This window comes from Melanotaenia boesemani, chromosome 23 (genome assembly GCF_017639745.1).
Source record: "Melanotaenia boesemani isolate fMelBoe1 chromosome 23, fMelBoe1.pri, whole genome shotgun sequence".
NCBI classification, from domain to species: domain Eukaryota; kingdom Metazoa; phylum Chordata; class Actinopteri; order Atheriniformes; family Melanotaeniidae; genus Melanotaenia; species Melanotaenia boesemani.
In genome coordinates, this window is record NC_055704.1 from 6,608,982 (window position 1) to 6,636,735 (window position 27,754).

The following is a 27,754-nucleotide window of genomic DNA, read 5'->3' on the forward strand; positions in this document are numbered from 1 at the left end:
TAACCCCGCCCCTCTGCAGAGAGAACGGGAGCTCCATTCAAACACACCAAACTCCGCGCCCCGGGATGCGACTGTCGCTGTAGAAGAAGAGAAAGGCGACCGTAGCAGCAGAAAAGGCAGAAACACACCATTAACCTCCAAAAATCACGGACATTCAGCGACACAGCCGGGTACAAGGCAGTCAGCAGCAGTAACACTCTCACTGAGCGCAGTCTGCTAGCGGGAGGCTAACGGCTAACAGCACCGACATGGCGAGCGCCTCATACCACATCTCCAATCTGCTGGAGAAAATGACCTCCAGTGACAAAGATTTCAGGTAAAAATAATCCCCAACATGGTGACCTCACTGCAAGACTTTTGTGTTTCTGCTCAAACTGTTTGCATTTCTTTATAAACACGACCAACAGTCAAGAAGGCCTCGGGCAGGCATGCTAGCAGCAAGGCTGCCACCTGTCTGATCATCGTCACATCGCTAGCATATTGTTTAGCTAACAGCATCGGTATTCGTTTGAATTGACAGCGGTGTATTTAACGTTAGTAGCCGGCCAGAAGGGTAAATTGCAGCACGAAATGCTCAACCGATCCCCGAGCATCAGGAAACGGACGTCAGTTAGCTGTTAGCATGCTTGCTAGCTGGTTAGCACTAACTTCTGTCATGCCGCAAGCTAGCGTGATGTAAGCTACTGCCTGAGCGATGTCGGTGCCGGATTTAAATTGGAGCTTGCTGGAACTCAACCAGCCGAGGGACAAGTAGGTTGAGTTTGTCTTCTGCTGTCAGGTTGGATGTTTAAAGGGGTGTGGTAGCTTCGATAACTCTGATAATAACAAGTAAACAGGAAGGAGCAGGTTGGATAAACTGGCTGTCGTGATGGATGGTGTCAGTCTCCTCAGTTTAAATATCCAGCTTTGTGGCTCACTTTACATTCTGATCAAGAAACCAGATATACTGCAAGGTTTGGTGCCACTTACAAAAATTAGAAACTTTATAACAAACATTGACATGTTTTAATGCGACATATATCTTGGGCTCTAAACCTCTGTTTTGCAGAGATAAGGCCCCCTCTTTTTATGGAGATCAAGGGGTAGTGCTCATTGGGATCTTCACATGCATTTGTGTCACTTGGATGACTAAATGAAGACTATAACTTGATCTCCAGAAGGTAAAGGGGACCCATCCTATCTTCAAGAATGCAAAAAAAAAAAAAAAAAAAAAAAAAAGCCAGCGGGAGTAGTTGGTATTGGACTATACACATACCTGTGGCATAAAAATACAAAATTAGGTACAGTAACTTAGCTTCATCTTTTCTTTTCTTTAAGTGCAGTTTGCATGTAAACATAGCTGATACAGTGATTTCAGATAATCAGTCTTCTTAGCGTTTAACACCTCACTCAGACTATCGGCGCTTCCATGTAACAACATTGAGTGTGTGCTGTAAGGAAGTTCATGACCCTGTTCACACTGATCCAGCTGTTGATGAGATTGTTAATTGACAAAACATTAGACAGCAGAACTACATCTACACTGCAAGACATAGTGGAGTTGTTGTGAGGATGAGGAGGAAATGGCAGACAAACATTTCTGTGGACCATGTGGATTTGTCTTTGGAAATTGTCAGAACAGCTGGTCTGACATAGATGTTAGTTGAGGACCGTTTTAGCACAACGGCAGAGAACTAATGTTCATAAACAGCGTATTGTTCTGCAGTCGTAAAGTTGATTTCTAAATCTGGTTTGTCAAAGTGACAGTTGTTCTTCAGGTTTTTGTGCCCAAAAGAAACTCGATTTTAATAACCTGCCACTTTGTCAGGTCCACCTTCTAGTACCAGGTTGGGCACTTTTTTTCTTCAGAACTGCCTTAATTTTTGGCTTCGTAGATTCAACAAAATATCCCCCTACCATTACACCACCAGCAGCCTCAAGCGTTGATCCAAGGCAGGATGGATACATAGTTTCATGTTGTCTACACTAAATTCTGACTCTACCGTCTGAATGTGGAGCTGAAATGGAGACTCATCAGACCAGCAACGTTTCTCCATCTTCTATTGTCCAGTGTTGGTGAGTGTGTGTGAATTGTAGCCTCAGTTTCCGGTTCTTAGCTGACAGGAGGCACCCGGTGTGGTCTTCTGCTGCTGTAGCCCATCTGCTTCAAGGTTGGATGTGTTGTGTGGTCAGAGATGATTGGTTGACCTTAGTTGGAACCAGTGCTTAATTGGCTTCCTGTTGCCTTTCTATCATCTCCAACCAGTCTGCCCATTCTCCTCTGACCTCTGACATCAACAAGACATCCTGGTCCAGACAAACTGCTGCTCACTGGATATTTTCTCTTCTTCAGAACATCCTCTGTAAACCCTAGAGATGGTTGTGTGTGAAAATCCCAGTAAATACTCAGACCAACAACCATCCCGCGTCTTAATTCACTTAAATCTACTTTCTTCCTTGTTTTGATGCTCAGTTTGAACTTTAGCAAGTCGTCTTCACCATGTCTACATGACTACATGTGGCTGAGTTGCTGCCATGTGATTGGCTGATTACATATTTGTGTTAAGGTGGAGTCTTTTTTTGGTGGAATTTCAAAGGTTTTTTTTCCAATAGTTGTTTTTGTGAACAGGTGTCCTTCTTATTAACCCTTAAAACTCCAAGCCATGTTTTATTTTTAATATAAAAATGCATGTAGAAGCTAGACATTTTAATCCCAGTCAGCATGCAGACATGATGTTTCCAGCCTCAGCTGTCAGATTATGAGGCTAAAATGATGTAAAATGAATGTATGAATAGATATAGCAGCATAAAGGCCGACCAGAAGAAGAAAGCAGAATTTATTACTGACAGAACTTTGTAGAAATAACACACAGATCGACATTGACCAAGTCTTTTCTCACCATTCTCTTAAGTCTTGGTTTTCAGGAGAAAAAATATCGGCATTGAAAGAAACACAACAGAAACTATTTACATATTTTTCTCTTTTTTCCTCACTAAACCCTCTTCCCTCCGGCTGTCAGAACTGTGAACTCTACCTGTAGTGACACTGGCATGTTTCCTACCTTCTGCTGAAAAACACCGTCACTCACTTGTGTCACGTTAACAAGGTTTATTCTTTGCATATATATATATATATATATGTGTGTGTGTGTGTGTGTGTATGTATATATGTATATTAGGGCTGTCAAAAATATGTTAACAATGTTAATTTATGTAATTAATTGTGTTAAAATTTTAAATGCAGTTAATGCTTGCATTGCATGACAAGCCCCACACACCCTTCATTTCTCTGTTATGACGGCGGGGGCTGGAAAGGCACGATGGTTCTATGGATGGACTTGAGAATAAACATCATTAATGAAGCAACCCATGGACGTCGCCTCTGTGGAGAATGTGGGTGTTTTAGCACACACTCTTTTCCCGGTGAAACGGTTCCGCACCCACACTTTTATTTTTTGAACTTGTGACAGCCCAGCTGCATCTTGCACCAACGTGTCTGCTCTAGTGGATCTCTGGTTGTCTCTGTTTGCGACGGCTGTCGTCGATCAGCTGATCAAATCTCTCATTGTGTTTGTTTATCATTTAGCTGAGAAGGAGGAAACTAGCGGTTCATTGTTCACACTTTCACATATTTACCCCAAAGTATTGTTCTTGGCAGGACCTTCTCTAACACAGTAGCTGGTTGGTGGTAGACAGGGTTTATACTTCAGCTAAGCAGGGGCAGGTCTAGAAAAGTTTTGATGGGGGGCCAGGAGCCCTGACCAGGAAAAAAGTGTAAAGAAGTGAAGCAAGATGTGTAAAACAAACAGCCAATGATCTATCTTATTAACAGGTGTTTACTATGACTGATGCTCCTGTAGGACTTTTATCACTGCTGCACAAACACTCACACTTCAGTGATAAAAGGAAAAAACTGTGATTTGTTTTTGTTACTGGTGGTAAATAGGTGCGCACAGCCTCAGATGCATGTGTGACTGCATTTCACTGACATCTTGCATGTGACAAAATAACCAACTTGAATTTGAAAACCATCTCAGCTGCTTTGTGGCACCACTGTGCATCAGAGACGTCTTCTTGGTTTTATTCCAGCCATAGAGGAGCATTATTTTTCTTCTTTTTAGACACACATAGAACTTTCTGCTCACTGGTTGATCTTTGGCTGCTCCTGATTGGACGTTACCGTCAATCTAAGCTCTCTGATTGGTGGGATGCATTGGGATGCATTAGTGGGAGCATAATTTCTGAGTCAAAATAGAGGTCTCTTAGCAACATAGTGGAGATAGTGATCTTTTTGTCTTATTACAAAAATGTGATAAACAATGCTGTTATCAGGGATCATTGTGGATTTACCAGATAGAGTCTCTGAATAAACACTACATTTAGTGGCTGAATAGTAAAGCTCTGAGATGAGATATAAATAAATGGAAAACTTCCATAGATCACCTAAACTGTAAACCATCCATCACAATTTACCCCACAGAGCTGCACCCTGTTCCTGAGACACTGATGATGATCTAAGCGATGGAGCCCAGGGCCACCAGCCATCTAGCGGAGTTTTCAGAGTTTAAAGAGCTGTGATATAACTTTATACTTTCTGTGTAATTAGCTGCAGTTTGATTCATTCGCAGTCAGACTGGAGTCTTTTTAAGAGGAAAAAAAAACTGAAACAAGGTAGTTTTCTATTTTTTTGTTGCAACATGACGATTTTCAGGTTGTTGACAAACATTTTTAGATCAGTTGGAAGATAATTCAGCTGTCGTGTCTCACCTGGTTTAATCCAAACATCAGTTTGTGAATCTCTTCTTAGAAAACCATCCTCCTTGTTAAGCAGCAGCTAGAGGGCGATCGCAGCCGAATTCGGCAGCGTAAATAATCAGTTTCATCACTGCTGACAGCCGCCTTCTCAGTGGCAGAAATCTGTGAAATTGTGCGACTTGTCAGCTCTCACTGCCATTAAAATTGCTTCTGACCTCACATGAGCAGAGCTGAGGAGTCATTTTCAGCTATGATCCGAGCGCTTTAATACCAAATCAGTACCAGCAGATGCTCGGCGGGAGAGAGGCTTTAGTTTTTAGGTGACGTGTCCCTGCTGGAGCGTTCGCGGCTGATTTTCTTAAAGCACGGCCGTTCAGCTGTCAGATATGTAAATGGCTTGTCATGTGTGCAGGATGTGCCGGAGGAAAACATGTTTATTGGATTGTGTCAGCAGATCTCATTTGGCATTAAAGGATTTGGATCTGTAGCAAAATTTACTCCCATAGAGAAGTTAAAAAAACAAAGCTGTTTTTTTGTCTGACTTTTTCTTTGCTCTTATGGCTAAAGCTCTTTAGAAAAGAATATGTTTAGTTGATGCAGATTTGAGAAGATGAAAGCCAAAACATGCAGTGAGTCACTTTTTTGCTTTTTCTTCCTATTTCTGACCCCAAGCTTTCAGGCTCTACTGGGCAGATATGAAGTCATAGATGCTGAAATGTCATCAGCAGCTATCCACCAAACTTTTACTCTGACCTGAAAATGGGAGAACGAGACTTCCAAGTGGTTCAAAGATGCAGACAATGTGCTTGGATTCATCTCTGAGTGGAGTTAAAGCTGCAGTGATGCTTCCTGAGTACAAACTAGCCCACCATTGTAATGTTCGTTTACTTCCACAGATGTTTCCAGTTCCTAGATTTAAGATCAAACTTTCAGGCCAACATGCCTCTAATATCAGCTAAAATGAAAACATTTGGAGTATGTTTTTTTGATGCTCTGGGTTGTGGCTGTCAGTTCAGTCGCACATGCATGCTGGTCTTTATGCATGCATGGCCAGAGCGAGCGAGCTTCCAGGTTTTCCTCAGGCAGAATAAACATGTTCTTCAGCTAAAAATCCTCAAACAGAATCAACATGAGGACGCTGCTCTGATTCTGCTGATTTTGTGAGAAGGTTACCGGCTTGAACCCTGGCTTCAGGCCTTCCTTTGTGGAGTTTGCATGTTTTCTCCAGGTCCTCCAACTTCATACCACAGTCCAAAAACATACTTGTTTCTAATTTCTCTCTTGGAGTGTAAGTGAGTGCTTGTTTGTCTCCCTTGTGATGGACTGATGTCCTGTCCAGGGTGTACTTAACCTGAAGCAGGTGTGTTGGAGTAGAGAAGCACCTAAAACATAAAGGGCAGAGGTACTGGAGGACCAGGATCATTGAAAACTATTTATTTTTGTTATGATATGAACTTATACCACAAACAGCAGTTTTAACAGCCTAAACAACGTTGGGAACGTGGTGTAGTGTAACTGTTTGAGGGGGACCCTTTTCACTGCTGCACCACTAAACATGCAGCAGAGCAGCTGTGTTAATGGAGATGCTGAGCAGTGAAAACAGACAGAGAAAGTTCAGGAAGTGAAGCTGAAACAGACAACCATTAAAAGAACATGTTTGTCTGCTTCAGAAACATGTTTTAAAGGTAACGTCCAATCAGGAGCAGCCAGAGATCAACCAGTGAGCAGAGAGTTAAATGTGTGTCAAAGAAGAAAAATAATGCTCCTCTATGGCTGGAATAAAGCCAAGAAGATGTTTTGATGGTAAATGATGGCATAAAAACTGGAAATATAAAAAAACAGCTGGAGGAAAATTTGTTTTTAAAAATAGAGGTGAACCTCAAATAGCAAAAGAAGTCTTGGAGTTTTAATGTATAATTTTACAGTAATGAATGAAGCAAACTTGATCATTGTGCTGTTTAAAAGGAAAAAGTTCATGTGCAAAAATGGCTGCGATGATCTTTGAAAGTCTGATTCTCTGAAGCTTTTAATAAGAAATAAAAATGTTCTGTTGTCCTTAAAGCAGCAGATTCCAACCAACTCTGTAGGAATTTCCTGTCGTGTTACTGTTTTATTTTTAAAAGACATTTTTCTTAAGAGATCTTAAATGCCAGGAGATGAGAGAATGACTGTCAATGGCTCACGTGTTGTAAACGGAGTCTGTGATTGCTTGGCAGATTTGGTGCAAGGCCTTGTTTTCAATCAAAAAACAAATGAACGCATCACATTTGTTTCCTTTTGCCAGGTTGGACAGCTGCATGAGGCATTCACTGACCCAAACACAGACTTTAGTTGCCCCTGGCAACTGCTGATGCTGAGCCCTGTGACTCATTTTCCTTGAGTTTTGATAAAAACTGTGACTTTCATGCAGAGCCTGTTTTCTTTGTGGTTTTGTTTTCCATGTCTGAAAGCTGATTGCGCCACATTACTGATGCATGTTGATGAATCCAGTCAGTAAAGAAAAATCCATCCTGCTGGCATGAAAAGACTCTGTGTCATGTGATCAGCGACACGTTTGGGAGTAAAAGGCGTTGTCATTCAAGCTGATGGAGCTCAGCCCTGAATGGTTTTATTCCTCCTTCCTCTGCGAGTGAATAAATCTCAGATAGTTTTCAGGCGTGATGCACCAACCTGCAGGAGGACTCGGGCTGCAGAGCCTCAGCAGAGCGTTCAGCCTCGAAGTAAACGCTGTTCAGTGTCACAAAGAGGCCAAACACGCTGAGTACACATCACCGAAGGCTTCAATAAGCCATCTATAGGCTGCAGAACAAACTGATAACCGCTGTCAGTCAGATATGACTGATCAATTCCTCCCGACTGAACAAAAAAGACTCCATTACGGTTCAGATCTGGACCAGTGTGTGATCTCTGCTTTGTGTTTTCAGGTTTATGGCCACTAATGACCTGATGACCGAGCTCCAAAAAGATTCAATCAAACTGGACGACGACAGCGAGAGGAAGGTCGGTGCATACTGGTTATACTGGTCCTTCCAGACTGTGTCAGCGCACAGACTGATTTGATTGTTTTATTTACAGGTGGTGAGGATGATCCTCAAACTGTTGGAAGACAAGAATGGAGAAGTTCAGAATTTGGCTGTTAAATGGTAAAAGCAGAACATAAGACGTTTGTTATTGATTAAACAATCATTTCCTGTTTTAACGTCTGTGACGGGGTGGGTTTGTTTCGTCAGCCTGGGTCCTCTGGTCAGTAAGGTGAAGGAGTACCAGGTGGAGACGATCGTGGACACTTTGTGCACCAACATGCTGTCAGACAAAGAACAGCTCAGAGATATTTCTTCCATCGGACTCAAAACTGTGATCGGAGAGTTACCTCCAGCCTCCAGCGGTAAAAATACTTCATTGGTACCACAAATAAAACACACATACAACGTATGGGAGCTAAACTAGGGACGGCATTTAGTAGTTTGTAGCTCCATATACAAATGAAATCTACCAGTACAGATCAATTCTGCAAGTCAGAAATACAAAACATAGCGTAAAGTTTGTTAGTGGACACACAGACTCTTGATTCTCTTCTCTGTGATTGGTTAGGAAATAGAGTAATCTGATTGGTTCTCGAGCAGGCTTGTAAACTGTGACAAAGGTTTTGTATGTGACGTAAAATTTACTTTTATTTTTTCTTTTAGATTTACGTTTTGTGACTTGTAAAATTTACTGTTATTTGTTAAAGACTTCTATTTCCTGACTTGTGAAATTAATCTGTACTTGTAGATTTGATTTGTTTAAGATACAAGTTTCAAGACATGTACAAGTAATAAATAACGTCCCTATTTTAGCTCCGTAGAACTAAAGCAGTTAGTTTTTCCAGTCAGAAAGAAGTGACTAATGCAAACTTAATGGTAGCTTTCAATTATTTCCTCCTCATATTTGAAAGTTTTCCTAAAATGACTCCTTTGACCCATCTTCATCTCAGGATCAGCTTTAGCCGCCAGTGTTTGTAAGAAAATAACGGGCCGATTGACAAGCGCCATCGCCAAACAGGAAGACGTGTCTGTGCAGCTGGAGGCGCTCGACATCATGGCTGACATGCTTTGCAGGTACGCTAACCGTAATGGTGATGATTTGCTTTTTAAAACCAGTGTTTCTCATCACTGTTGTGTTAGTGTTTTATTTAATGGAGCCACCAGGGGGCGCCTTTTACCCACATTTGGACTAAGATGCGCCTCTTCTGCTGCAGCTTTCTGCAGACCAACCTGATGTGTAAAACCTTGTAGTTGGCCTTGTTTTCCACTCGGCTGTACAAATAGACGTAATAGAGCCTGTTTACATTCTGTAAGAACTTCCATTCTGGATGAATAGTGGTGTCAACACATTCTGGATGGATTAAGGAAACATTCAGGTCCGATGGTTCAGAACTCTCATGGTTATCCACATTTAAATCTTTATTGAAGAGGATTGTCAGGTCTCCTCCATGAATACAGATCATTATTGATGGAATAATATCGATTAGTGGAGTACTAAAAGCTGGTTAATGTTTTATAAAGTTATTTGTATGAGTTGAATCTGTCTGACATCCATCACATCACAGATCAGTAGTTTTGGACACCTGAGCTGCCCACCTGTGATTGGACCACTCAGGACAAATGATGAACATCTGCTTTGTGGTGAACTGTGTTGTGATTATGTTGACTCCCAGAATCCTTTGCTCTATGAGCAAGAGCTGCAGACGGAAACGAACCATAAACTCAGCTTAAATGTCTCTGGAGGTTTTTTTTAACGCTGTGTTTGTTACTGGCTGACATGGAAGATTGATTTTATACCCACTTTTTTTGTTTACGTGTTCAGTGAAATCGGAGCTTCTAAAACGTCTCAATCAGATCACTTTGTTTTAACCAAACCTTGATCAGTGAATGCTGGATGATCAGGTCTCTGTGTCTGCAGACAAGGCGGTCTGTTGGTGAACTTCCATCCCTCCATCCTCAGCTGTCTGCTCCCTCAGCTCACCTCCCCCAGACTGGCTGTCAGAAAGGTGCGTCCTAATCTAATCTATCTATCTAATCCTCAGTCTGACTGATATGCATGAGCTGTGCTCAAATTAAATCCTTTTCAGTTCTTATTCTGAGTTTATTGACTGTTTTAGAGGACCATTATGGCTCTGGGACACCTGGTGATGTCCTGCGGGAACCTGGTCTTCATCGATCTGATCGAGCACCTCCTGACCGAGCTGGGGAGAAACGACAACATGTCGACCACCAGGACGTACATCCAGTGCACAGCGGCCATCAGCAGACAGGCTGGACACAGGATCGGTGAGTCGGAGGACCAAAAGGCAACCAGGATGTATTTTTATGATGAGCTGATGTGTGACTGTCTCTAACCACTGATCCGTCCTCATGTCCAGGAGAATATCTGGAGAAAATCATCCCTCTGGTTGTGAAGTTCTGTAACGTGGACGACGACGAGCTCAGAGAGTACTGCATCCAGGCCTTCGAGTCCTTCGTCAGGAGGTGAAACACCGTCAGCTAACGTCCGAGCTGCTGCAGACGGAGCTCTTCTCACTGTCTCGTTTGTTTGTAGGTGTCCCAAAGAAGTTTACCCCCACGTTCCCACAGTCATCTCCATCTGTCTGCGCTACCTGACCTACGATCCCAACTACAACTTTGACGATGAAGACGAGGATGACAACGCCATGGACGCTGAGCAGAATGATGAAGACTACCAAGGTACTGAAGCAGTATTTAAGTGTTTTATTTAATTTGATTTTATTTCACTTTATTTGATTTGATTTGATTTAGTTTTATTGCATTTTTTTTATTTATTCTTTGTTTTTCGTTATTTTATTTGTTCATTTATTTTTAGTAGCTTTTCTTTTTTATTTTGTTTGATTAATGTTAATTTAATTTTATTTAGCTTATTATTTTTATTCTATTTATTAATTCTTAATAATTCATCAGCTATTCTCTGAAACATAAACTTCCTAAAGTTCCACTTTAAAGCTGCAGAGTGAACGGAAGTGAAAGTGAACTAGAAACGAAAGTTCATGCTTTTATCTCATTATGATTGGACTACTGCAAAAGTCTGGTCACCTGTCTTAATGCAAATTTATTTGTACAGCACATTTCATGTACAAGACAATTCAAAGTGCTTTACATAAAACATTAAAAGCATTACAGCAGGGTGCATTAAAAAACAAACATTAAAAGACATAAAATAAAATAAAAACAGAAAGAAAAAGCTAAAATAAAATAGATAAAATGTCTGGTTCTGATTCTGGGAACTGATAAGAAACTGGATCCAGATGACCTGAGGGTTCTGGTAGGTTCATACTGGGTCAAGAAGTCACTGATGTATTTTGGTCCTAAACCATTCAGAGCTTTATAGACCAGCAGCAGAACTTTAAAGTCTATTCTCTTTAGGAAAACTTTCTCTCTGTAAAGACCTCAGAGCTGGACTGATGTGGTCCACTTTCTTGGTTTTAGTGAGGACTTGAGCAGCAGAGTTCTGAATAAGCTGCAGATGTCTAATTGATTTTTTAGGTAGAACCTGTAAAAACACTGTTACAGTAATCAAGCCGACTAAAGATGAAAGCATGGACTAGTTTTTCCAGGTCCTGCTGAGACATCAGATCTTGATATATTCTTAAGGTGAAAGTCGGCCGACTTTGTAATTCCCTTAATGTGTTTTTCAAAGTTTAGGTCTGAGTCCATCAATACACCCAGATTTCTGGCCTGGTTGGTGGTTTTTAGGTGTATAATAGGGCTGCAAAGTAGTCTGCAATGAATTTACCCATCTGCAAAAAAAAAAAAAACTTACAGAGTGAGACATCGTCTTCTTTCCTATCTCTGCTGAGAGTTGCTCAATGCACATCCACAAAGAAAAAAAAACACAGAGTTAGACATCGTCTTCTTTTCTTATCTCTGCTGAGGGTTGCACATGCGCGATAAAGTCCGCCAGGGAAAAAATATGGCGGCCTACCAGGGAATAGAATGGCGGAAGAGGATGTCAAAAGTCTGAAATAACTTCACGTCAAACTTAAAAAATAAATTAAATACATGTGAGAGTTGTAAAGCGGACCTTGTGTACCACGGAAGTATGTCTGCAATGCTCGAACATTTAAAGAGGCGGAACGTCGGACTTACATAACAACCTCATGCAAGATTTCAAAGCTGAAAGTGGAATAAAAAACATTTAATAATTATGAGATACATAATCCGATTGGTCTACTAGTCATTTTAATAGTCGATGACTAATCGACCATCAGAATAGTCATTTGTTGCAGCCCTAGTGTATAGACTGAAGCTCTGTGGTGACACTTTATCGTTTCTCTTTGGCTCAAAAGACAGTCACCTCAGTTTTGTTTTTGTTTAACTGGAGAAAGTTCAGACACATCCAGTCAATAATCTCTTAAATGCATTTCCCAATAGCCTGTACGGGGCCTCAGCCTCCTGGTGACATTGTAATATATATCTGTGTGTCATCTGCGTAGCTATGGTAACTAATTTTGTTTTTCCTCATGACCTGTGCCAGTGGGAGCATGTAGTTGTTAAACAGAAGAGGCCCCAGGATGGAACCTTGGGGAACTCCACATGTAATTTTTGTCTGCTCAGATGTAAAGTTACCTATTGACACAAAGTACTTTCTATTCTCTAAATAAGATTTAAACCAGTGTAGCGCAGTGCCAGAGAGGCCCTCTCAGTTCTCCAGTCGTTTAATGAATATATTGTGGTCGACTGTATCAAATGCAGCACTGAGGTCCAGTAAGACTAAGACTGACATTTTTTCATCATCTGTGTTCAAACATATGTCATTAATGACTTTGGTCAGAGCATCTCAGTGCTGTGGTGCTGTCTAAAACCTGACTGAAAGACATCGTGGCAGTTGTTTTGTGTTAAAAAGTCACTTAGCTGATGAAAAACTGCTTTTTCGTTCATCTTACTCAGAAAGGAAGATTTGAGATCGGCCTGTAGTTGCTCATTTGTGTCTTGTCTAGATTTTCCCTTTTTAGCAGGGGTTTGATTACAGCTGTTTTTAGAAGTTCTGGGAAGACGTCTGAAATTAAAGACAAGTTCACAATCTGTAATAGATCTGGCTCCAGAGTCTTTGAGACCTTTTTGAAGAAACCTGTGGGCAGAATGTCCAAGCAGCAAGAGAAGTTCAGCTGACGCAAGATGTCGCCCAGATCTTTGCTGTTAATGGGATTAAACTGTGTCATGGTCTTTAAACTGGTTTTCAGTGGACACAGTATGTTTGTTGAACCTGCTGTTGATGACAAAACTGCTTGTCTAATATTCTGGATTTTTTTCTGTGAAAAATTTGGCAAACTTATTGGAGGCATTGGTGGAATAAAGTTCAGGTCCTATTGACACAGGAGGGTTTGTTAACCTGTCAACAATAGCAAATAAGACCCGAGCATTATGATAGTTTTTGTAATAATGGCAGAGAAATAGGACCTTTCTTGTCTTTCTTAGCTGTAAATTATAAGAGTGAAGTTTCTCTTTTTCCATTTTTCATCAGTGTGGAATTTCTCCATGGAAACGTTTTTCTTTCCAGAGACAAACTTCATCTTAATAGGAGCAATAGCATCCATAATCTTTAACATTTTAAACAAGCTCATTGGCTGAACCCCCTGACAGGGCAGGTGTTAAAGAGAAGATCTGGTTAAACATCCCACTAGTCCATCCATTTTCTGCCGCTTATCCGGGCATGAATCCCACTAGTTTTTTTTTAGTTATACACCATTTTGTGATTACGTCCATTAACACATTAGTATGAACAGGAATCATATTCTCAAAGAAAACACATTAATGATCAGACAGCCCCACATCACACACAGTAACCTTGGAAACATCCAAACCCTTCAAATTCACTAAGTCTAGAGTGTGTCCTTTAATGTGTGTGGGCTCTGTTATATGCTGAGTCAGCCCAACGTTGTCCAGACTGTTACCCAGGTCTTTAGTCTCTCTGTCCTGAGGGTTGTCCACATGGATGTTAAAATCACCAACAATAATTACACAGTCAAAATCTACACAGATTGTAGCAGCAGTTCACTAACGCTGTGCAGCGCCCCTGTGGTCTATAGATATTTAAATGTATTATTTTATAATAACCTTTCAACTGAAGAGCCACGTATTCAAAAGAAGTAAAACTTCCAAGAGATAACTGCTTACACTGAAATGATTCATTAAATAAAACTGCAACCACCTCCGCTCCTGTTCAGTCTGACCTCACTGATAAAACTGAAGTTGGGAGGGGTTGACTCGATAAGAGCAGCTGCTCTGTTATTTTGGTTTAACCAGGTTTCAGTTAAAAACATAAAATCAAGGTTGTGCTCAGTTATAAAATCATTAATTAAAAATGTTTTCCCTGCTAGTGACCTAACATTTAATAAAGCTAACTTGATGGGTGTAGAATTGTTTACTCTGTTTGGGGGCACGCTGTAGCTCACAGGGTATGTTAACTCTACTCGGAAACCTTTTAGAAAGCAGCTCTCTGACCGAGCTGCTTTTCTCCTTCTGTTACTAAACAGTACAGATATTTCTGAACCTTCTATTACACAGGAATCCAGCTGGTCCTGAGAAAAATCATGACTGCCGTTATCCAGGCAGCCTGGACCCTCCACACATCATACATCCGAAACATGAAGCTGGCATGGTGGTACAGGAGGGGCTGGGCGCCCTCCCTTTAGCTGCTCTGGTGGGGGGTTTATGTCCCCCTGAAGACGAGCCAGCTTGTCTTCAGGTGGTCCAGAATTCTGCAGCTCATCTAAACCATTTTAAAGTCGCTTCCATGGTTACCAGGTCATTTTATAATTCTTTTTTGAATCTTGGCGTTAAACTTCAGAGCTCTTCGTGGCCAGGCTCGTCTTTATATTGCTGACCTGCTTCAGCCATATACATCCTGTCGTAGTCTGAAGTCGTTCAATCAGAATCTTTTAATGCTCCCTCGAGGGGACCGATCTTTCCAAGCAGCACCTAGACTGGAATAACCTGCCCCTATAGTTCCGTAGCCTGGATTCAGTGGACAGTTTTAATGAGCAGCTGAAGGAATTTTTATTCGAACGAGCTTTTAGGTAAACTTGGTCTGTTATGACTGATTTTACATTTTATACTTGTATTTTATTTTGTGCATTTTATTTGGTTGTGAATTTTATCGACTTCTCTGTGAAGCACTTTGTGACTGGTGTCTATTAATCGGTGCTGTACAAATAAACTTGACGTGCATATTTACAGACTGCTTGTTCAGGACTCTGTGGATCGCAGATCCTTTAATGTGGACTTAAACCATTCGTCTGTTTTCTGTGCAGGCAGCGACGATGAGTACAGCGACGATGACGACATGAGCTGGAAGGTTCGGAGGGCGGCAGCTAAGTGTCTGGACGCCGTGGTTTCCACCCGTCACGAGATGCTCCCGGAGTTTTATCGCTCCGTCTCTCCTGCACTCGTCTGCCGCTTCAAGGTACCGTCAGTTTGCCAAACTCTGTAGCTGTTCCTGTAACCATGAAGCAGAATCTGAGCGGACCTACCTGTGTGTTCAGGAGCGGGAGGAGAACGTGAAGGCCGACGTTTTCCACGCATACCTGTCACTGCTTAAGCAGACCAGACCGGCTCAGAGCTGGCTGGCTGATCCGGATGCCATGGAGCAGGGAGAGACGCCGCTAACGATGCTACAGAGCCAGGTGAGTTCAGATCTACATCTGATAGTAGACAGCCAGGGTACTGCCAGGTGAAGAGTTTACAGGTGGATGAGAAAGCTGGTTGTTGCTTTAACCAGAATTAAAAAAAAAAAAAACAAGCAGTTTTTAGAGTTACGTCTTCAAACGTCAAACTAAAATGATCCATTAATCCGTGGCTGCAGTTCAGTTTACGACCAGCAGGTGTCACTGCTGCTTCTTTAATGAAGGTGTTAGTTTTGGTCCTCCGTTCCCACGGTGAACGGAAACCCTGAACATCTCACATCTGTAAACACATCAGGTGACAGGAAGTAGGTTTGTTGGTCTTGTCTCTTTTCACCTCTCAGTCTCTCTCTCTCTTTCTCTGTCTCTGTTAATGTCACTCGCCCTTTGCAGGTGCCCATGATAGTGAAAGCTCTTCACAAACAGCTGAAGGAGAAAAGTGTGAAAACTCGTCAGTGTTGTTTCAACATGTTGACCGAGCTGGTGAACGTCCTCCCAGGAGCCCTGACTCAGCACATTCCAGTTCTAATACCAGGTAATAATACCAAGACTGATGTCACTAGATTAGAGGAAAACTTGGATTAATTTACGCGACCTGTTGGCATCGTTCAGTTGATTTGCATCATGATTAAGTTTTAGTAAAACTCCAAAAAGCTTCGCTTTATCTCCATCAGCATGACAAACAAAAAATAAAAAAACAGGAAGAAGTATTTGTTTACCCATTTCTGTTTCCTAAAAACAAAACAAAAGAAATCAGTGAACCGTTATCTGCCAGTTTGTTCTGAAAGGAAGAAATCTGTCAAAGTCACATCCACATCTTAGGATTTTAAAAATCAATTTAGTTTATTTCATGAAAAAAAAAATTGACAAGAAAGAGAGTTGATAAAAACTAAAAGAAAACAACAAAAAACAAAACATGTACAAAGAAGGTAAAATTAAGTACAAAAAACACAGATGTGTGTGTATGTTGCATCAATGTAAATCTAAAACTCCAGATGCAAATATATAACAGTACGACATGCTTGATAATAATAATAATAATAATAATAATATCTAGAAAAATGCAATATGGTAATATAAGTTTTAATAATAGTAGTACTGATAACGCTAATAAAATAATATATGTATGAGATCTGTAAAGAGGAGAAAAAAAACGAGGGAAACAAATTTTAAATCTCTACAAATACTACAATATCCTAGTTGTCCTAATATTAGCAGTAATACTGCTGGTAAACAATGAGGGGAGAAAAAAGGCAGAATAACAAAAATAAATACATGTGGTTGTTGTTTTTAGTGGAAACATCAAGCTAAAGTTTTTAAACACAGAGACTCTGACAGTTTTCCACAGAGACGTTTTCCCACAGTGGACCGCAGGAAGGACACGATGCCGAAGGGACGCTGTGGAAATTCCTGTTTGCTTACAGCATGTCCAGAATGATGAACGAGGCTTCATGATGAATGTGTTTTCTGTTGCTAGGAAGGTAGTCTGGAGTGAACGCTGTGGACAAACCTCGTCTTCTGACCCAGACTCAGTTTAATGTGTGACTCTGATTAAAAATGGCTCCCTGGTCGGGATGTTGGAGCTGTTGAGTATTTTTACGGTTTAGATGCGAGTTCACCTCACAGGTGATCACGTTTGTGTTTCAGGGATCATTTTTTCTCTCAACGACAAGTCAAGCAGCTCCAACCTGAAGATCGACGCTCTCGCCTGCCTCCACGTCATTATGGTCACACACCCCGCCCACGCCTTCCACCCCCACGTCCCTGCCCTCGTCCCGCCCGTGGTGGCGTGCGTGGGAGACCCCTTTTACAAGATCACCTCTGAGGCTTTGCTCGTCACGCAGCAGCTCGTTAAGGTGGGAGTCAAACCTGCAGCCGCTTCGTCTGAACAGCAGCGTTCTGCGTCTCGGGTGTTTATTCGTCGTTGTGTCTCCTTCAGGTGATCCGACCTCTGGATAACCAACCAGAGGGCTCCGACAGCTTCGACCCCTCGCCATACATCAGTGACCTTTTCACGTGTACGATCAAGCGCCTGAAGGCCGCCGACATCGACCAGGAAGTTAAAGAACGAGCCATTTCCTGCATGGGGCAGATCATCTGTAACCTAGGTAACCAACAACCATCTTCTATCTTCCATTTTAAAATATTTTTCTATTTTATGGAATGTAATGAATTTCCATTTAAACTTCCTGGTTGTCTTCTTTAGGTGACCGGCTGCCCACCGAGCTTCCAGGAACGCTGCTGATCTTCTTGGAGCGCCTGAAGAATGAGATCACGCGGCTGACGACGGTGAAGGGTAAGCACCGCCCACACACACACCGACTTATCTTCACTGATGTGTAACATATTTGTTTTCCTCTTCAGCCCTGACGCTGATCGCCGGCTCTCCCCTGAAAATCGACCTGAGGCCGGTTCTTCCCGACGCAGTTCCCATCCTCGCCTCCTTCCTCCGAAAGAACCAGCGAGCTCTGAAGCTCTGCACGCTGGCCGCTCTGGACATCCTGCTCAGAAACTACAGGTAAAACCCGCACCTTCAAGCCCCACCTACCACCTTCAGGTCTCCCCCCTCCACTCACAGGTAACTCGTGTTCCCCAGTTCCGCAGTGACTCCCGTCATGGTGGACGCCGTCCTGGCCGAGCTGCCCCCCCTCATCTCTGAGAGCGACATGCACGTGTCTCAGATGGCGCTGAGCTTCCTGTCCACGCTGGCGGTGACTCACCCGTCCTCACTGGGTCAGCTGAGCGGAGGGAACATCCTCCAGCAGCTCATCGCACTGGTTCGATCCCCGCTGCTACAGGGAGGGGCGCTGGCCGCCATGTTGGACTTCTACCAGGTATGGCTGCGTCCGTATAGTGATAATAATTTTAATAATAATTAGGCATGGGACTTTAATGTGCTAATTACAGTTAAATAATTATTAAAAAAAATGTATGCGTTAAAATGTGTTCCAAACAACGTGGAACGTTGGTCAGCGCCCGGCTTCCGGTACACCGAATGGACACCTCCGAGCTCTGCTAAATCAGTGCTGCTAATTTAACAACTTTAGTGCTGTATTTAGCGAGTTTTCCAACCCATCTAGTAATTAATAGAAGTGACAAACTTAGCAACTTTTCTGGTGATATTGGAAACTTTTAGAAATTGACGTGAAAGCAGGTTTTCTAAATGAGCAGCGTTTGCGCCCCTCCCCCGTCCGTTAGCAGACCTTCGCCTTCTCCAGGACCAGACTGAAAGCTGGCTTTCCGTCACATATTAACGTCTATTAATGAAGAGTTTGGAGGAAAACATTAAAAAAGTTAAAAGTACTGTAACATGTTGTAGACTCTTAATTAGAGAACAGCTGGAGCTGCTAGTAAAGCCTTAAAATGACACTTTTATTTTGTTCAGTTTGGGCTAGATACTTTATATTTTCTATTTCTTTCTCTACTGTTTGAAATTTAAATGCAACGAAATGCGTTTTTCCAGACATTACTAAAGCTTGAGTTTACAATATTAATGTCTGTGTCTATGATTTGATTCAGTCATCCATTAAAATCCATTTAAATACAAACATTTTGCTTTTTGAGACAAATATTGTTATGCTGTTAAAATGTGATTAATCAGGATTAATGAATTACAAAATCTGCAATTAATTAGATAAATTTCTTTAAACGAGTCCCACTCCAATTATAATATTTAATAATAAAAAATATATAATAATAGTAGTAAAAATAATAATATTGATCATATAAAACAATAATAATAATGATAATAATAATAGGATTAGTCATCTGTGATGGAAAAATTCCAGTTCTGGTTTGTGTAGATTTGGTTCCGATCAAAAAGAAAGTTTTAATTTTATTGCTGTTAACCGTGACGCCTTTTGCCAAGAATTTGCTACAAAATGCTTCTTTTTCATTTTATTTATCTGATTATTTTATTTACTGTAATTTATGTATTCATATTTATTTTACTAAATGTATTAATGTTTTTTACAGACTATTTTTTTTTTTTTTCATTATTTTTTTTTTTTTACTGTCTTTGTTTTTGTATAATTAGAAATACATTCAGGCCTTAAGGGGTGAAGTTTAAGAAGATTTGAACAGAACCAGGATTTTAGTGGGTAAGGGAGGAAGCTGGGAGTGTGGAACTGGTGGGATAAAGCAGAGTGTATAACAAAGACGGGTTATTGTATTTCAGGAAATCTTTGCCAGGGGGAAGGAGGTAAATAATGAAAACAAGGGCCCTGGGACAGATCCTGGAGGTCAAATTTAAACCAGTCTGAAGGGCTTTGAGTAAATCCAATAGAGATTAATCTATTGAGTTTTTATAGATATAATGGTATAGAAGGCTGCACTCAGATCACAGAGCATGATGATGGTACCAGAGTCAGCTGTCATGAAGAAATTATTGTTTTTATTTTTTAATTAAACATCAAATGTTTCATGTTGTTTCTGTATTTTTACCTTTTTATTTACGTTTTCTTCTCAAGTTTTTTTATTTCAGTGATTTAGGTTGGCAGTAGTGAATTTTGACTCATTTGGTTCCTGAGTAGCTGCATGAACTCTGTGTGTTCAGGCTCTGGTGGCCACCGACACTCCTGGTCTGGGCTACATGGACCTGCTGAGGATGCTGACGGGTCCGGTTTACTCTCAGAGCGCCGCGCTGCCTCACAAACAGGCTTACTGCTCCATTGCTAAATGTGTGGCCGCTCTGACCAGAGCCTGTCCCACCGAGGGCCCCGCTGTGGTGGGCCAGTTCATCCAGGTAAGCCAGCTTCTCTTCTCTCTTGCAAATCACTAGATTTTCTTTTAAACTAAGTGTTAAAGCGTCGCTTTACATCCCCCCACCATTACACTGTAGGCAAAGGTTACGTTCACACTGCAGGTCATATTCCCCCTGCAGAAGTGGAGCGTTGCCATGGCAACATTTTTGCTGATTTGATTGGGTCTCTGACTTTCTTTCTGACAGGATGTGAAGAACAGCCGTTCCACAGACTCCATCAGGCTGCTCGCGCTGCTCTCATTGGGCGAAGTGGGACACCATGTGGACCTCAGCGGCCAACCAGAGCTGAAGACGGTCATCCTGGATGCTTTCTCCTCCTCCAGTGAAGAGGTAACATCAGAGGGTTTCCAGAAAGTTCCCTCTCCTTTTTTGCCTTGGCGTGTTTGAAGCTTTTAACTTCACCTCCTGCTCTCTGTGTCTCAGGTGAAGTCTGCAGCCTCGTACGCTCTGGGCAGCATCGCCGTGGGGAATCTTCCGGAATATCTGCCCTTCGTCCTGCAGGAGATCTCCTCCTCCAAGAGGCAGTACCTGCTGCTGCACTCACTCAAAGAGATTATCAGTGAGATCAGCTTCAAATCTCTGTAAATGAATCTGTGCTTGGCTGTGTGTTTGGCTTTAACGTGTGCCCGTGTGTGTGTGTGTGTGGAGGTTCGGCGTCCGTGTCCGGGTTGAAGCCGTACGTTGAGTCTGTCTGGTCTCTGCTGCTCAAACACTGCGAGTGTCAGGAGGAAGGAACCAGGAACGTAGTGGCCGAGTGTTTGGGCAAACTGACGCTGATCGACCCTGAAACCCTGCTGCCCCGCCTCAAGGGATACCTGCTGTCAGGTGATCAAGACACGGATTGACAAAGAGTCAGAGAAACAACAAAACAAGCCTTTCTCATTGGAGTCGGTTCTCGTCTGATTACATATTAATTTATTGATTTTTGTCTGCAGGTTCATCATATGCCAGGAGCTCCGTGGTAACAGCGGTGAAATTCACCATCTCTGATCAGCCACAGCCCATCGACCCTCTGCTGAAGAACTGCATAGGTAACACACAGCTGCTTTTGTAAGATTGAGCACGACACCTGATAGAAACCTTGTCAATCGACTGATTTTGATTCAGGATTTCACACATTTGCTGTCTTTACTAAATTTGCTTATTTAAAAATAAATTACATTTGAGTTAACCCTTTAAACTCTACATGAGGCTTATTTTCCCGCCTTTTGTCTAAAATGATATACCGAAATTAAATTAAGTATGTCTTTGCAGCTACAAGGGCTGCTTGTATAATCCTGGTCTCTACAGAAAGCTGAGACATGTGAGATTACTACAGAAGTATTACTGTGTCAGAGTAAATTCACCCACAACACAGCAGAATATTTACATGATTATCTCCTCGTAAAAGAAAACCACGCTTCTTTTAGTGAAAACCAGAAGATAACAGCCCAGTTCATTAAAGCAAAACTTGAAGTTGGTCTTGTAAGTTGGTGTCCTGGAATATGTTGCGGTCTTACAGCCGACTTTTATATCCCATCTGTAACTCCGTAAAATGTCGAAGTCCATGATCCTGCGGTCTGAAATTAGAGCCACATGGTTGGTTGTAGCTGCCGCTGTACAGGAAAGTCAACTCTGTAATTTCATTCAGTTCTGCTGGACTTGGAAAATAAACAAAACAATTTACTGATAAAGCAAGATAGAGCTGCAACTCGGAAAGATGTGTTAAATTGTTCAGTAAACACGCATTTCCTCGATCATGTTTTAGCTGCTGTCTGTGATTCAGGTTCAGATATTTGATTATTGTTCATTTGATCAATGATCACCTGCTTCTTATAAAACATTTCAGATATTGAATGTTTTGAGAATTTTATTAAATCTTCACGTTTTGAAATTTATATATATATATACATATATTTGGGCTGCCAAAAATAACACGTTAAATTAAAATTTTTAACGTAATTAATGCATGTGCAGCATGACAAGCCCTATAAATCCATCATTTCTCTGTTCTGACGGCGGGACGTGGAGAGTCACGGTGTAAAAGATCAGCCGGCTGGCTCTATGGATGGATTTGAGAATAAACAGCATTAATGGAGCGACCCGTGGACGTCGCCTCCGTGGAGAATGTGGGTGTATTAACACAGACTCTTTTCCCGGTGGGAGGGTTCCACATCCGCACTTTTCCTGCATTCTTTTTTAAAGTTTCCTTCGTTTTGCACAAACATGTCTGTTCTAGAGGATCTCTGGTCGTCTCCGCATTTGTGCAGCTGCTTCCTCCCTCTCCTCTCATGTTGCTCCGTGAATTATGATGGCTGTCGGTGATCAGCTGATTGATTTTTCTCTTTTGTTGTGTGTGGATCAGCTGAAAAGGAGGAAACTAGCTGTGGAAAGGATTTTAGCTTTACAGGGGCGGGTCTAGAAAAGTTCTGACAGGGGCCCAGGCAGGAGCATGACTGGGGGGTACAAATTAGACCTATTTTAGGTCTAGATTTTATGAAATATTGAACTGATTATTACAACTTAAGTGATGATCTAATGTGATAATCTAATGTAATGATAATCTAACAGATGTTTATCAACAGTTTATCAGCAGGTGTTTACTTTAGGTGATGCTGCTGTAGGACTTTTATCACTGCTGCACACTATCACTTACACTTCAATGATAAAAGGAAAAACCTGTTTTTATCCAGATTATCATTTTTATCAGAGTTTCTTCATCAATGTTGGCTGTTTAACTTCAGTCGCCACATTAGTTTTTTTTATTTTTATAATTAATAAAAAAGTTTTAATTCAGAATTATGATCTAGAACATGGTAGAGATGTTTAAGAAAAGCATGTAGAAGTACATTACATGCTGCATTTACTGACCATTGGACATCTGACGTTTACCCAACAAAAGGTCAGTTAACAGTAAATATTTGTAGCGTTGGTTCTTTCTGTTGATACAGTACAGTAAAAACAGGCAAATTTCAGGCATAGTCGCGAATGGTGATTAATTGTGATTAATTCATTTGAAAGCTGTGATTAATCTGATTAAAATTTTAATCGTTTGATATCCCAAAAAAAATATATATATATATATATATATATATAATGTATGTATGTATGTGTATATATAAAATGAGAGAAAGGGTTAATCAGATTAACGTTTACCCTGTATCTCTTCTGTTTCATCGGCTGTTTACTTTCCTCAGGTGATTTCCTAAAGACATTGGAGGATCCGGACCTAAATGTGCGACGGGTTGCCTTGGTAACGTTTAACTCCGCAGCCCACAATAAACCTAGTCTAATCCGAGAGCTGCTGGACTCGGTTTTACCGCAACTTTACAACGAGACCAAAGTGAGGAAGGAGCTTATTCGAGAGGTGAGAACAACAGTGGCGGTCTGACATCAGCAGGTGGGCGGGGTTCAGGTGACTGACTGTTACTGCGGCTTTGTGCAGGTGGAGATGGGTCCCTTCAAACACACGGTGGATGATGGGCTGGACTTGAGAAAGGCTGCGTTCGAGTGCATGTACACCCTGCTGGACAGCTGCCTGGACCGACTTGACATCTTCATCTTCCTGAACCACGTAGAGGACGGCCTCAAGGACCATTACGATATCAAGGTTTGATTGAAGACCAGAGGCAGCACATCAACATCTTGGTGTTTATGTCATGCAATCTGAACCTGGTTTAAACTGATGATTGGGTTCTTATCAATGCCTTTGTGTCGTTAGATGCTGACGTTCCTGATGCTGGCCCGCCTGTCGTCACTGTGTCCCAGTGCTGTTCTGCAGAGACTGGACAGACTGGTGGAGCCACTGAGAGCCACCTGCACCACCAAGGTACACATCCTCTCATTTAAAAACCTACAGTTCACTAGTAGTAGGCATAAAGCCAAAAATACTGTATGTAAAAAAAAATGAACACTGGATAAAAACCAGGTTCAGTGTTCTTGTTGTATTTTGTTAACATATGAAAGTCAAAAATTTTACAGAGGGGATTTTGAATATCTACATTTGAATATCTACCCATTTGACAAATCCCAAATTACTGTCAACCAGAAAAACCTACATTTTGCCATGTTTTTGGGATGAAATGTTCTATAAATCAGGCTGTTAATGAGATCACTAAAACCTTCAGTAAAAACTTTAAAAATAGACATGGAAGCATAAGTGGAAATTTTGGTATGTAGAAGTGCTGCTGAAGTGGAGATTCGTGAAGAAGGGAAAAAACTCTCTTGCTATTAGTCTTATCTAGTGGCAGATGATGAAAAATTGGGTTTTTGCATTCTGTGTCTCATTTTAAAGAAAGAAGATAAAAACAAGAGCTTGTAAGTTAGAAAGAGGTATTCACAAATTCCTTTTAGCTGTTGTGAAAATTCTTTCATGTCTGCCAGCGTGTCCATCAACCTCTGATGGTTAGTGATTTGGATAAGTGAAACAGCCAAAAACAACACAAATGTGAAGTATTTTCCTGTTATCAAGAACACGTTCCCCACACACACTCTGGTCTACAATAAGTTAGGTTGACCAATTAAACATTTTTACATTTGTCAACGTTGTCCATCAGGATCTCTGTCTCACACCCTGAAAAATTACACTTCTTAACTCTGTTTCCCTCCCGAGTTATCATGGAAATGATGTGATGAATATGTATTACAGGCATCCACCTGACCATTTATAGCCACCATGTGGGCGTGGGAAGGCGTTCCCTCACATGCTCCCACTTTAGAACTGATTCTGATTTATGAACGGAAACAGGCGTGGGACGTGCGTATGCAGGCTTTTATAAATCTGAAAGTTGAAGTGCCCAGCATTTGCTTTTTGTGCCACAAATGCCACCTGTAGTTTCTTTTGCTACGCCCAGTTTGATAAATGAGGTCCCTGAGCAGCAGAGTGAAAATGTGTCCTGTCTCTGCAGGTGAAGGCGAACTCGGTGAAGCAAGAGTTTGAGAAGCAGGACGAGCTGAAGCGGTCAGCGATGCGAGCTGTCGTCGCGCTGCTTACGATCCCTGAGGCTGAGAAGTCGCCGCTGATGTCAGAATTCCAATCCCAGATCTCGTCCAATCAGGAGCTGGCGGCCATCTTCGACTCCATCCAGAGAGACTCCAGCTCGGCCAACATGGAATCCATGGACACCAGCTAAAAACACAGACAGAAAAAATTCCCACGATGCAACACGGCACCACCCCGCTGCTGGAGCGCTAACCCTGCAGCATGTTTCCATGACAACAGGACGCAGACACACACACAAACACACACACACACACAGATGTAGTGACACACCTTCTCCTAGCGACCGATCGTTCCATGATGCATTGCACTGAAATCAGCTGTTGGGAAAGAAAAGAGGAAGAGTGATGGACAGCTCTCATACGGACAAAACAGAAAAAAACTAAGTTAGAGAAATAAAAAATTCCAGAAAAATAATTTCCATATGAGGCTTGGAAGCTCCCCCCTCGCTGTTTTTTTTTTTTTTTTTTTATGAGATCATCTGATAAGCTGATCTCCTTGTGCATCATCATTCCTCTGTTTTGAAAAAAATTCTTTCTTTTCATAATTCCAAAAGTTCTACAGGTACTGTAACCTGACTGGCCGCTGCTGAGAGACTGACAGCGTGTTATCAAAACTGACCAATAGGGGAACAGCCTTTCCCGCCTGAAGCTGTGGGAGAATGGGAGGAGGTTTGCTCTGGAATTTCTTTTTTGTTTTGTTTTTGTTTTTGGTGGGGTTTTTTGCGAATGATGTAGGGAACCAGTAGGAGGGTTTTTGGGAAAGGAAAGATGGGCGGGGTTTCACTGTTTGTGGACCAATCAGCATCTCTGTTTCCCCCTGAGCCAACAGACCGGCCCTCTACTTCTTCACTACTGGGAGAGAGGGATGAATGGAAGGAAAGGAAGGAAGAAGGAAAGAGAGAAGAGAGATTATTGGACCATATTACATTTGACCAAACCTGACTGGACACTGGCTGTTGCCATGGTAACATAGTGTAAAACAAAGTAACCATTTTTTTTGTTGGCTGTTCTGTGAGTCAGGCGGCTTCAAACCGGTTCAAGCTGGTTCCGTCTGGTCAGCTCCAGTTTTGATATTAAAGTTCTGCTAGTTCTGCTTGGTCTGATGTGGTTAAACTGAGTGCAGACTGGTTTAATCCGGTTTGGTACAGTCTGGTCAGGACAATCCACTGTTGTTTGTTGCCCAAGAAAAATAAAAAGGTCCATTTCTGCCTGCCTTCATACTCTGACTGGCTTTTTTTCTTTCAGCTTCTACAGATTTTTGTTTTTTTATTTGATCTTTACAAGGCATAACATTAAGAACAAATTCTTATTTACAGTGTTTGCTTGGCAAGTGCCAGGAAGCTTTTGTATGGTAGAAGAAGAAAAAAAACTAAAACTAAAATTAAACAAACAATGAACGTAAATGCTAACCTCATTAGTTCTAGTTCTACGCCACCTGTAGTTTGCTTTGCTATGCAGTTTTATAAATAAGGCCCCTGGGTTGAACTTAAGAACGACTCACTAAACGTCTAAATTACAATAACCATACAAAATGAGTGAGGAAATCAAGTGTTTCAATACATTTTAACGTAAAACTTATTACGTATTGTAAACCTAAAATATGGAATTCTAGCCCTGAATTCCTGACCTAATAAATAACATGAAGAAAATTTTAGATTCCTAAATCAGAGGTCTTTATTTATAAGGAAAATAAAAAAAGTAGTAATAATTAGTCTATATTAGGGCTATTAAACTCTGTCCTACGAGGTGCACAGTCCTGCAGGTTTTCCAAGTCTTACTGCTCCAACACACCTGACTCAAATTAAATGGATCCAACAGCCTATCAAGTTCTGCACAATGACTCATTTAAGTCAGGTGTGCTTAGCATTATTGTAGTGCTAATAGCATCCACTAGGGGGCAGAATACAAGCGTTAGATTTTATACAACAGAGATTTGAGCAGTTTTGAACATAAAATAATTAAACTGGTCTCAGAAACTGTCAAACATTTGCCGTTAAGCGGTTAAACACTGACATGATTTATTTTTCCTGGACATTTTACATTTCATTACAATTTATTGATAGAATCAGAACTTACAGTGAGCCCAACAGTTTAAGGTTGTTTCAGACACATCGATACAGATAACAGATCGAGATGAATTTACTGGGCCGTCATTGGCTCGTACAGTAATATTTTGGCTTTGAAAAGTGTTCATCATGAATGTGTAATAACCAACATGTTTGCTGCTTATTTGAGTTCATTTTCATTACTTACTTTCTGAGTAACACTGCACAGGAATTGGGAAATATGCTTGTTGAAATCAAACTATGAACAAAGTATCTAACTTAGAAGTCATCACTTTGAAGAGGAAATAACGTGAGAGCATAACCTGATGTACAGTTATCACATTGTTTAGGAATCATCTTTCTTTTAGTCTTCACTTCCAGGCTTTCTCAAAGTCTTTTCAAAGTTTTTCTTTGGACATTTTCTGCTTATTTTTCTTTCCTTTTTACAAATTTTTCATGAACGTGACCATTTTCAGAGGAATCTTTGTTTTTGGGCACCTCTGACCTTTGCGATCTTTCAGGCATTTGAAAGGCTCCTAATTCAAAAGCATGAACCACTGT

The 27,754-nt window shown here is 41.3% G+C and overlaps 1 protein-coding gene across 1 annotated transcript; it reads left to right on the top strand.

Annotated features, from left to right (window-relative positions):
* Positions 1-26,366, top strand: cand1 (cullin-associated and neddylation-dissociated 1). The gene is made up of 26 exons (XM_041977485.1): positions 1-316; positions 7,659-7,734; positions 7,810-7,877; positions 7,965-8,119; positions 8,708-8,831; positions 9,676-9,763; positions 9,875-10,043; positions 10,136-10,241; positions 10,312-10,457; positions 15,038-15,189; positions 15,269-15,409; positions 15,800-15,941; positions 17,054-17,262; positions 17,346-17,514; positions 17,613-17,702; positions 17,771-17,924; positions 18,003-18,240; positions 19,962-20,150; positions 20,355-20,498; positions 20,592-20,727; positions 20,817-20,993; positions 21,104-21,199; positions 23,345-23,514; positions 23,593-23,757; positions 23,869-23,976; positions 25,055-26,366. The coding sequence occupies exons 1-26, from the start codon at positions 249-251 to the stop codon at positions 25,277-25,279; spliced, it is 3,705 nt and encodes a 1,234-aa protein (XP_041833419.1). The 5' UTR covers positions 1-248; the 3' UTR covers positions 25,280-26,366.
* The last annotated feature ends 1,388 nt before the right edge of the window (positions 26,367-27,754 follow it).